This window comes from Rhea americana, unplaced genomic scaffold (assembly GCF_003343005.1).
Source record: "Rhea americana isolate MKP2758 unplaced genomic scaffold, rheAme1 scaffold_37, whole genome shotgun sequence".
NCBI lineage: Eukaryota > Metazoa > Chordata > Aves > Rheiformes > Rheidae > Rhea > Rhea americana.
In genome coordinates this window covers 5,829,326-5,840,300 of record NW_028186501.1, presented here as the reverse complement: position 1 = coordinate 5,840,300, position 10,975 = coordinate 5,829,326, and the positions used below count along the sequence as shown (strand labels likewise).

General features: G+C 40.4%; 1 protein-coding gene across 1 annotated transcript in view; it reads left to right on the top strand.

Annotated features, from left to right (window-relative positions):
* Nucleotides 1-392: 392 nt before the first annotated feature.
* GFPT2 (glutamine--fructose-6-phosphate transaminase 2) overlaps nt 393-10,975 on the top strand; it is an 18,501-nt gene continuing 7,918 nt past the window's right edge. Inside the window, exons 1-7 of the mRNA XM_085312863.1 lie at nt 393-525; nt 5,602-5,709; nt 6,527-6,622; nt 7,306-7,431; nt 8,003-8,061; nt 8,571-8,705; nt 10,212-10,273. Coding sequence (XP_085168989.1) covers nt 519-525; nt 5,602-5,709; nt 6,527-6,622; nt 7,306-7,431; nt 8,003-8,061; nt 8,571-8,705; nt 10,212-10,273 — 593 coding nt within the window. The 5' untranslated portion in view covers nt 393-518. The remainder of the gene's footprint in view (nt 526-5,601; nt 5,710-6,526; nt 6,623-7,305; nt 7,432-8,002; nt 8,062-8,570; nt 8,706-10,211; nt 10,274-10,975) is intronic.

Sequence of the window (10,975 nt, the reverse complement as noted above, 5' to 3'; positions counted from 1 at the left end):
TGTGGCCAAAAGGCAGGGTAAGCGGAGTCACCTTCCCCCGCGGGCCCAGGGAGGAGCTGCCTCCTCCTCAGCCTCGCAATAGCGCCGGCCGCACCGTACCCGACGCCAGCGGCGTGCTTCACCTTCCGCCCCGCCGCGGCTCCCTCGGCGAAGCCGCAGCGCTAAGGTCGCCCTCCCCGGCCGCGGCGGCTCCTGGAAGGGGCGAGCCGGGGCGCTTCCAGCCCGGGAGGGGCAGAGGGGGACCGGCCGCGCCGGGGCAGGGCTGGGGGCAGGGCGCGAAGSGGCCGCGGCCCCCCGCCCCCGGGCGGCTCTGCCCCCGCCGCGCACCCGCTCGGGGCGCCGGGCGGAGCCCCTCCGGCGGCCGCTCCCGCGGCCAATGAGCTCGGCGGCAGGGGCCGAGCCGGCGGCACTATAAGAGCCGCGGCGGCCGGAGAGGCAGCAGTCGCCGGGCGAGGCCGTCGGGCGGGAGCCGCGCTCTGTTCCTGTCAGCGAGAAGGGCCGGCTGGCGCGGCGCGACCATGTGCGGTGAGTGGCGGCTGCCGCCTCTCGCCGACCGCGGGGGGAAGGGATGGAGGAGCTGCAGCAGCTGCCCCCTGCCCATGGCGCCTGGGGAGCCGCAGCGCTTGTCCCGCCGGCCGAGGCGGCGGCGGCTCCTCACAGCGGCGAGGCGCTTGCGGACAAAGCGGGCTGTGTCCGGGGCCGGTCGCGTCCCCGCTCGGGATGCGCCGCGGCGGAGACGGCACAAGAGCCGCTTTATTTTATTTTATTTTATTTCGTAGTGGCTGGCGCGGGGTGCTGGGGGGAGGTGCGAGGCTCCCGGCGTCCTGCCCCTCCCGGCAGCCGTTCGCTGCGGGGACCTGTCCGGGCCGCATCCATTTTGTGGGGACGGGGCGCGTGACCGGCTCGTGGCCTCTCGCGTGGTGGGAGGTGAAGGCGAAGCCTCCCCCGTGGCTCCCCAGCGCCGTTTTCTTTCTCTTGCCTTTCTCTTTCCCGTAGCCTTACCTTCCTGTGTCCYGGTGGCTAGCCACTAGGTCCTCGGAGCAAAACTGTTGTTCCCCACCCCTCGGCGGCTTTGGGGGTGTCTTGGCTCCCGGTCCGGCCGCCTTAGCGCGTCGCCGCTTTGGTTGGTGCGCAGACTTGGTGCTTYTGGCTCTGCCTTTGCTAACCCGGTATCGAGGTCCCAGCGGCAGTGATGGGCACTTCGTGGCCTTCAGACAGAGGTTGTGAAGGAGTCTGATTCTTGCCCGATGCGAGTTCATTCGCCTTTCTTTCCCTAATAAAGATAAGATGGTGAAAATAACGTGTCACACGTGCGATCGCTTAGGTATGCTTTGGATGAGTCTAAAATCCAAGTACGGATTTAAAGGCTGCTAATGCTATATATTCTAGTTATGGAGGAAATGTCAGTTAAAAACGTAACTATCCCTTCACTTAAACTTCCTCTCAGATCTGAAATGATACTCTCACTGAAAGGGGGGGGGGAACCCTGCACTTATACTTAGCAATTAAGGTGAAAGCTCTTTTGTGAGATGCATCCTGAAAGGGAGCTAGCTACTTCTCCCAAAATACACTTCCTGAGCTGTTCCCCCCCCCYCCCCCCCGCTTTTGCATCCTCTTTAATCATAAACTCAAAAAGAGCAAGGTATCTAGCAAGGGGCTTCTGCTCGAACAGAAACACAAGATGATATTGTTTGAGCACCGGGGTGACTCTTAACTCACTATCATCAAAACAAACTCAGAAACCTTTGTCTTCTGAGCAAAAGCTCTTCAGGTGAGAGACTTGGCTCCCTGCCCAAGCAAACCAAAGGTATTGATTGCAAGGACTAAGATATATTATATAAAGTTTAACACATCTGGGCTGTATTGATTGAGGAAATCAAAGTGTTGGCAGTGTTAAATGAGTTTGGTAGAACAGTTAGCCTGGAGTGGAGTAACTGAGTATGAAATGGAAAAAGGTAATTCTTGAAGTGGCAYTGAGAGTAGAGTTAATTTGTTGCCAATATTGAGTTCCCATTAACATTTGGAGACCAAGCATCTTCAGTGATAGCAAAATGGGTAAATGTTTCAAAGAAATGGATTGAAATGCTGCTGAAAGAAAAAGTTTGGGGAAGTTGCTGATCTGATTCCTAGACRCTTCTTAAAAATCCAAGCTGGTTTACATGAGATCTGTTAGCATGAAGATAGGGAATATTTTTTCATGGTACATTGAGCAAGACTGCTATAGGTAGTGCASGATTTGTTGACTGCACAGCAAACGTCAGGAATTTCTAAAATGCTGTTTTATTTTTGAATATCTTCCCAAGTTTAAATGTAAAAAATATGCCCTGTTGTTGTCTTAATTTTCTGTCTYTAAGTAGCATATTTTCTGTTTGTAAAGTATATTAGTCATTAAATACTGACATAAACATACTTTTGGGGAAACAAAGTTGAGATTATCAGCACTTATATATACGGAGACAGTATAGCAAAGGTGATGCAGGATTTGGAAAAAGAAACATGGGTAAAACATTCTTAAATTCATCTACTAATCTTAAAGCAAAATCCATTTCATCAGGAAATGAAACTGAATCTGGGACTAAGTTTATGACATCAAAAACATGCTTATGCCAATACTGAACAAAGGCTTCATTTTAATTTAAAAAAAAATCATGGCTCTTATTCAGACTCTAGGTACAGGCTGCCCCCTCCTTGATTTTGGTGAAATCTTGCAATTGCAAGTATTCTTGTGGAATTTTCCCACAAAAAGTACTCAATGAACTTTTTCTTGATAGTTAGCTTGCAATCCTGAATGGGAAAGGGGAAGCTTTAAACTCCTGGTATGCACATAAAGGGAAAGCCTTACTTTTAGTCTCTGTACCTGATTAAAGCTGTCTTTAATAGTGTTTTAATGACCTCTGTTTCCATTTTGAGTATCTGATTCTAAAGGTAAGCTATACATCATGATTGATATAGTTGATGCTTCTATGCAAACCTTGTGATTGTGGAAAGGCAAAGARTAGAGGTAGCATTCAGGTCAAGGGACCAGCGCTCTAGTAAAATGCTTCTTAAATGATTTCATTGGATTCYATGTTGTATATATGAGTTAGGAAAGTATTTCATTGCTGATACTGTGCTGAGCCATTAAAAAATTACCTTACTTAATACATATCACTTTGGGATTGCATCAGGTTTCAAAGTACTTGATTTCTGCTGGGGAGTAGGGAYGCAAGCTCTATTGGAAAGGGCATTTGATAGCTTGGGGAGGCCATGGTGAAGCAACTTATTAGTATCACAACTTCTCTTATGAGTATGATTCAACTAAGATTCAGTCATATTGGTGTGCTTCCAGAAGGAATTAAGCTACAAGAGGTCTTTATCGAATGTTGTTTCTAAGTGAGTTGAGCAATATACTTTAAATCCAGCCAAAATGATGACTGAGTGGGAAAGAAAACATGCAAGTGGGTAAATCATGAAACAGAAAAAAACGGTAGAGGAAACCATGCTGAGAGTAAGATTTATTTCCTTTAACTGAAAGAGTTTGTAATATATTCCTTGMCAAGTCAGGCTGTACCTATTGCTTTCATTGTAATGGCCTCTAGTGACTTCTGAGTCTTCACGTCCACATATGTGGAAGCACAGCTAGAGTTTCCTAGAAACAAGGATCCTTTAACAATTGCAGCACACTAGTAGCGTTGTAAAGACAGTCCCAAAGGAAGGTTTTTCCTGGACCTCTGTGTAGCCAAAGATGCCACATGGAACGTACAAACGTGATGTGCCTTAAATACATTGTGAAATCTGGCCTAGAAAGTAGAATTGGATCTGGAATGAGGTGTGTAGCAATGTTTTGGAATGATGTTGAGAAATTTGTATTGAAGAATGCTGCTCTTGAGGTTCGTGGTTAGTGCCAGGGAACGATAAATGTTGGTCTGGAAAAATGATCAACAAGCTCTCAGTCTAAGGTGGCTCTATATAACTGGAGGCATTATTTTCAAAGTATCTGTGAAGAACAGTATTTAGAAGGTGCTCAAAATACCTAAATACCTCTTTAAATGCAATTATTGTCTTAATATCTCCATTAATATTGGACACTCTGGAAATTATTAGACTAGTCTCCTCATAAATGTCACCTCTGTAGCAGAAAAGGATTTTCAACCCTTAATACCTACAAGATATATTCCAAGACCAGTGTAGTACTCTTAGTCTCACTGTCAACTCAATAGTATTAATGGCTTAAAACCAGCAGARTAACAGTATTCACAACAATATTTATAAGATTTACTGTTTTACTATAATAGCTTCTTCACTGCAGCCATTCACAGTTTAAAATCTTTAATTGAAGGAGAAAAGGTTGTTAAATCTTCCAAAAGGCCTTTTTTCTATTTTTTTAAAAAGTGCTTTTTCTGAACTATTAACTATTGAACACTAGAAGTCTGTTTTTGCTAATACTCTTTTGCGATGGTTTGATTTCCTCTGATTTGTTGATTAAAGAAAAAATTGAAACAGTAAAACAAAGTTTCTGTTGAGTTACAGGTTTTCAAGAGTTAAGGCTGAATCTATCCTTATAAAGGCACAAATGCCAGAAAGAGTAGTGAACAGAGAAAAGTAGTGGTTGTGTTTTTGTTTTCAGCTCAGCCTTTTATTATACCTTTTAGAGTGTTACAACACCATTTTCCAAACTACTTTTTTTTTTAAAAAAAAAAGGAAAAACTTGCCTATGTCTTCTGAAGAAGTGAGAACAGTATATTTGAAAAAAATAAAACTTTTAGTGATAATTCTTCTATATGAGAGAAGAGGTATTGASTTATTGACTGTATTTGACTGTCTGTTTGCAAAATAGGCAAGCAGTAAGTTCACATCTTTTCTGTGCCCCTTCTATAAGAGTTGGCCTGAATCATTTAGGGACAAGTAAGTGGATCTTATGTCTCTGTCAAGCTGGGATTGGCAGGCAGAGCTGTGTTGAGACAGCACAAAGGGTAAATGCTTGGAGAGGGGTTTGGGTGACCCTGTTTTGTGTCTTTTCTTTCTTCCCTTTGTTCTCCTATCCTTTTGACTTCTGCCCTTTCTTTATATTTTCATGTTTGTTCTCTTCCTGCTGAAGTGACTGGTGTGTATCAGATTAAGCTGGAGCCTTTCAGAAATAGATATTGTGCCTACTGCCTACTACCTACTCTTAGGCATTCAGGGCTATGACTTCAGTTATAAAAGTCTCCTTGTGTTAGTACCGGTGAATATATTCCTTCTTTGAATGTCTAGTTTTAGATCTGGATACAAAATAGATTAGTGTTCCCATTTTCAGCTGTGGCTTTCAAAAAAAGTAGAATTTTCTTAAGCTTTTGCAAAGGCTTAACTCTTGGTGGGTAACTTCAGGAGGAGAGTGAAACTGGCTATGAAAGCTTGTGTGTTTGCTTGAAGAAAATGATGGTCAGTATTCATTTACTGTATTTGAATTTTAATTTCTATTTAAAAACCCTACAGTAAGAATTATAATAAATGGGAAGTGGAGTTCTCCTGGGATGCCTGTGTGATGCTATTATAGAAAGACTTTAAATTCAGTTTGAASGGATACACACACTAAAAATTTTTTGCTTCTTTTTCCCTCCTTCCTCTTTCCTCTTTAAACAGGAATTTTTGCTTATCTGAACTACAGAGTACCTCGGACTCGGAAGGAAATATTTGAGACTCTGATAAAAGGATTACAGAGACTGGAATACAGAGGATATGACTCTGCAGGTATTTAGGCTTACTCAACAAATTAATGTTAGCAACCAGTAGTTACTTATATGACTTTTCACGGGCTCTTAACTTCTGCATCTTGTGGTGTGGTGTGTGTGTGTGTTTGGTTTTTTGCCCCCCCCCCCCCTTTTTTTTTTTTTTTTTTTTTTTTTTTTTTTTTTTTTTTTTTTTTACATTTATACTCTTTTTTTTTTTTTTTTTTTTTTTTTTTTTTTTTGCTACTGACAGTTGGAAAATCAGAGCCCCTTACCTTGATTCTTGGAGTTTTTTTTTTTTTTTTGCTACTGACAGTTGGAAAATCAGAGCCCCTTACCTTGATTCTTGGAGTTTCTTTTCCTGCTTTCCTCAGAGCTTGGATTCAAGTGTTTAGGTCTGTAATCTGATGGTTGTTGAGGTTTAGCACACAGAAGCGAAGCAAACAGCGTGAGAAAGAACGCCTCCRTGCATCGCCATGTGGCTTGTGCCTCAAGTCATCCTGTGCATGTGCATTTCAGTAAAAAGATGAGGAAGCTTAAATTTGCTTTTTAATTTGAACTAGTTGATGTAACCAGACAAGATATCAGTCTGTCCTTRGGCAAAATTTGAGATTACTTTTGTGTCTGTTTTCAACTATGTAGTGGATATAGACTTGACCTAGTTTGATTTGAATATATACATGCACTAGTCTAGTGGCAGGCTTCAAGTATATGCCTTGGAGGATGATTTTTGAAGTTACTGTTGTACTTGTGTGTGCTTGTTTGTATTTTCTCAGCCTTTTTTCATCTAGTATGTTTCATGGTTTAAGTAACACTTGTAATTGTGCCCTAAACTATAGGTGTGGCAATTGATGGGAATAATGAAGATAAAGAAAGGTTCATCAAACTAGTTAAGAAAAGAGGAAAAGTAAAGGCCCTAGAAGAAGAGTTGTACAGTAAGTGTCTTAAAATTTACACCTTCCCCTGGCTTCCCATTCATAGCATATCTGCATCTCAGCAGAAAGTCAAACCATGAAATTAAAGTTAGGATTTTATACCAATAATAATTGCATKCTATAATTTCATGACAGTTATCAAGTGTTTTTGCCCCAAAAATCTGCATTTGCAAAGCAAGCTAATCATCAGCTGTAATACTGTGGAATCATCAGTCTGTTCCACCTCTTTGATTGCTTCTGTRTTCTCTAAGATTTGGGGTCCCCTGCCACACTGCTCACATTATTTCTGTGCTTGGTAGATGAAATGTCAGARCATGGACTTTGAAAGAATTTACTAGCATTTAAATGGTTGGCTGTCATCACTGTATTTTATACAGTACTTCCATCTATGAAGAACTGAAGTTGTGTTTTAAGGCATTTATATTATAATTATTTAGTAATTTGGTTTATTAGCTTGTCTGTTACTGTTGGCTGAAAATGCTTGATTCATGGCAAATAAAGTTTTAATCACAGTAACTTGAACAATCTAAAGTGTAATGTCAAGGAAGCAAATAGTTTAAAAAGAGGGTGGAAGATAGCTATTAAATTTTTGCCTGTAAAAATTCTTGGAGTTTTATTAGTTGTGTGTGTATYTGTGTGAGGCAGGCTCAACTTCAAATATTCAGTAAATTTCTTCTATGTAGAACAAGATAGCCTGGATTCAAAAGTGGATTTTGAAACACACTTTGGAATTGCTCATACTCGCTGGGCAACTCATGGAGCACCCAGCGCAATAAACAGTCACCCTCAGAGATCGGATAAAAAGAATGGTATGTATTCTCTGTAGCACTTAAATTGTGTGAATCTGAAATGTTTGAATTTACATAGTACAAATAGCTTGTTGTCTTACTAGTATTATGGTATCAATTCTGTATAGTAGGACTAAGCTGTTGCAATTCTACTTCAGATCATAGGTCAGATACTTTTTACAGTAAAATAGAATCTCTTTTGTGGATAAAGTAGTATTGTAAAAGATTATTAAGATCTGCTCTCTAAAAATTAAAGTCAGTTTGTCAGTGGGCAACCTTCTTGTTTTAAAAGGTAAGACTTCACAAATGTGAGTGTTAAGTGCATCAAATTATCCAACCTGGAAAAGGGAGAYTCATAGGATTTATCAGCTGAGAGATGACTTGGTGCTATTCTGCTAGATACTGTTTAAAACTTTCTTGATTCTTAGGAACAGGCCTTATATGCCTTCAACACTTCTAAGCTGCTGTATTCTCATGCGTGTTATCATAAACTGGGGTCTGAAAACTGTTTCTAGTGTACTTCTAAGCTGTTCTCACTAAGTTTATGTGCACTGAGTTAAATATCTCAGTTTTCCATTACTTTTTCTTTCAGAATTTGTTGTAATCCATAATGGAATCATCACAAATTATAAGGACTTGAGAAAATTTCTGGTGAGTTTGTGTCAGCTTAACTATAAAATTGTGAAGTAAATGCTGTACCATGCACCTTTAGAGATTTCATGACTTTGTTAAGATTTGAATTCAAGTTTCTCAGTATATCAGCTGTAAAATAGTAGCATGAAGGAGGCTGCCTCATAAAGATGCTCAGGAGCTGGTGAAATGCAAAGCATTTTTGTATTCCTAAGYGCAAAATGTGTATGAATAGAACAGCATTATGTTCAAACTTCAGTGTGCATATGCATTGGGCTCCTTTCTGTCTTGTTGCTTAACAGAGGCTAAGCAAGTCTTACTACTGTGTTTCCAAAAGATTAAGCTATGACAGGGTACCTATTTATATTTTCTTGATTGTGATATACATGTACCAGTCCCATCAATAAAATAGAAAAAGGGAACAATAAAATAGACTGCTCAGAGCTTCACGTTGGAGACTGTTGAAAGGCCCTTTTGTGCTTCTTGTCTGAAGATGAAAACACTTCTTTCTTTCTTTTATGGTATTTCAGGAAAGCAAAGGCTATGAATTTGAGTCTGAAACAGATACAGAAACAATCCCCAAATTGATCAAATATGTATATGACAACAGAGAGAGTGAAGATACCACTTTCTCAGTCTTGGTAGAAAGAGTTATTCAACAGTTGGTAAGTGGGAAATTCCTTTTTTTCCTCCTCCTCTTCTCCCCCTCCCCCCCCCCCCCCCCCCCCCCCCCCCCCCCCGGCTAAAGGAGAAACTATTTATGGGGTTCCTTAGAATTCTGCATTAATGCATTTGGATCCTCTGCAACATTCCTTAGAAGATTTTTGCAAATAATGCTTCTTGGCTTTTAAATAGTGCTTAATAGACCAAGGAATTAGATTAAAACTTTGGAAACTTCAGCGGCTTCTTAATGGTAAATTTAAAATTGCATTACCAATATCTTTTTTGTTGTTTTTGCTTCTTCCCTCCTTTTTTCTTTAAAGCAAGAAATTATTACAGTTTTTTTATGAAGCAGTTTAAATAAATAAAAAAAGAAACAAAAAARCACACTTGGCAGGAGCCTCTAGGGGGTGAAATCTCTCTCATAAAGGCAGTATGCCCTTAAAGACTATTCTGATCGTGTTAAAACACTGCTGTGATTCAAGTCTRTCTAATAGCTTAGTCTAATGATATGCCTTGACTCATGTGTTTAGAATTAAATCTAAAAAAGTGTACTGATAGCTTAGCTGATTCTCACACTGGGAAGTGGGAATCTACAATTATTTAGTGAACTCCTTTTTTTTTTTTTTAAAAAAAAAAAGAAGAATTGCAAACTTAACATAAACTTACTACTTCTGCTCCAGTCTCTGTGCAGATGTTTCCCTTTTCTTCCTCCACTCTCATATGCTCTCTTTACCTCCCTTTTCTCCTCTCTAAAGCAGCTCTATAGGATTCCTCCTAGAGCAGAGTGGGAATACAKGTAAAGAAAAGAGCCTGTATGGGTCAAGAGGGAGTAGTGCAGCAACCTAATGAGGGGAATGGTGGATTCACCTGACCACAGAACAAATGCAGAGTAGTCCCAGACTGGAGTCRCTTTGAAAGGAGTGAATATTACCTTCCTTTTTTCTTTGTAAGATGGGAGGGCTTTTGTTCTTGTTGCAGTAATACTTGTCAGCTTTACAAGCTGGAATAATGTAGTATTATGTTTGATTGCATATTCCTGTTCTTGTTTTTGGGTTAGGGTTTTCCTCTTAAACTGGGAGTAACTCCAAAATTTTAGCCCAAAATGTGCGATGAGATGATGAGGAAAACCTATCTGCATTTTCTAATTAAAAGCAGTCTTCTAACACAATTTTTATGTTGATTAGCAGTAAGATCTCAGATATCTTAATTCTTGCATTGGAAACTATTTTACTTGTAAAATACTACTTTATTTGTAAAAGAGGCTAAAGTGTCTTGCCCAAGTGCTCATTCTTGAGCTTTCAGCTGTTCTCYGGTATGTATCCGTTAGGTTGTTCTGCTTCTTGACGAATTCCTTTAAAGGTGCAGCCTGCCTTCCAGGATGAGAATTTCTGATAATAGTAATGAGCTTTCCCTTAGAGGCGTCTTGGGAAGAGGGGCCCCAGTTTAATGAGACATGACTGAGATAAGTTGCTTAGGATTTTCTTCTCATCTCTCTGCATGGTTTTCAGGAAGGTGCTTTTGCATTGGTTTTCAAGAGCATCCATTACCCAGGTGAAGCTGTTGCTACTAGGTGAGTATAAATCCCTTTTGCATCTAATTCATGCTCATGAACGTCATAACTATTTGCTGTTGCTAACCTCTCTTATCCTTAAAACTTCAATTTTTTAGTATCTTATTTTTAAGTAGRCTTAGTATGACCAACTCTGCTTCCCAGGGAGCAAAAGATACTTGCTTAACTTAAATTCAGTAGGTGGATGTCTGCACTACTGGAATCCCTGTAAAATCTGGCAAAGCTCCACTGAGCTATTACATATAACTTAATTTGATCTCTACAGGTTCCAGATCACAGAATTCCAGTGGCTCTGTGTAATGATTTGGTTTTATAAAACATTGATTCTCTGTGTAACCTTTCACTTGTTTTTTGCTTAATAAATTAGACATGATGCCTCACTCTTGAATGTAAGCACAGTAGTGGAACAAAATGATGTATTCTTGATTCACACAAATACACTTTTAGTTGGAGATCATCTAGCTGATGCTCACAGAAAGATTTACTACTTTTTTTTWAAAAAAACCTGCCCATTTATCTGTTGCAACATTTTGACAGAAACGTTGTTAGGAGCATGCTAACATTTCTGATATATTGAAAAGGGGGAAGAGAGACTAAGTTGCACTTCACTTTTTGAGTAAAGACTGGGAGAAGTATGTTCAAGTTGTCTAAAATTTTATCATGCTGATAGATTATACAAATAGCGATCTCTAACTGTCATGA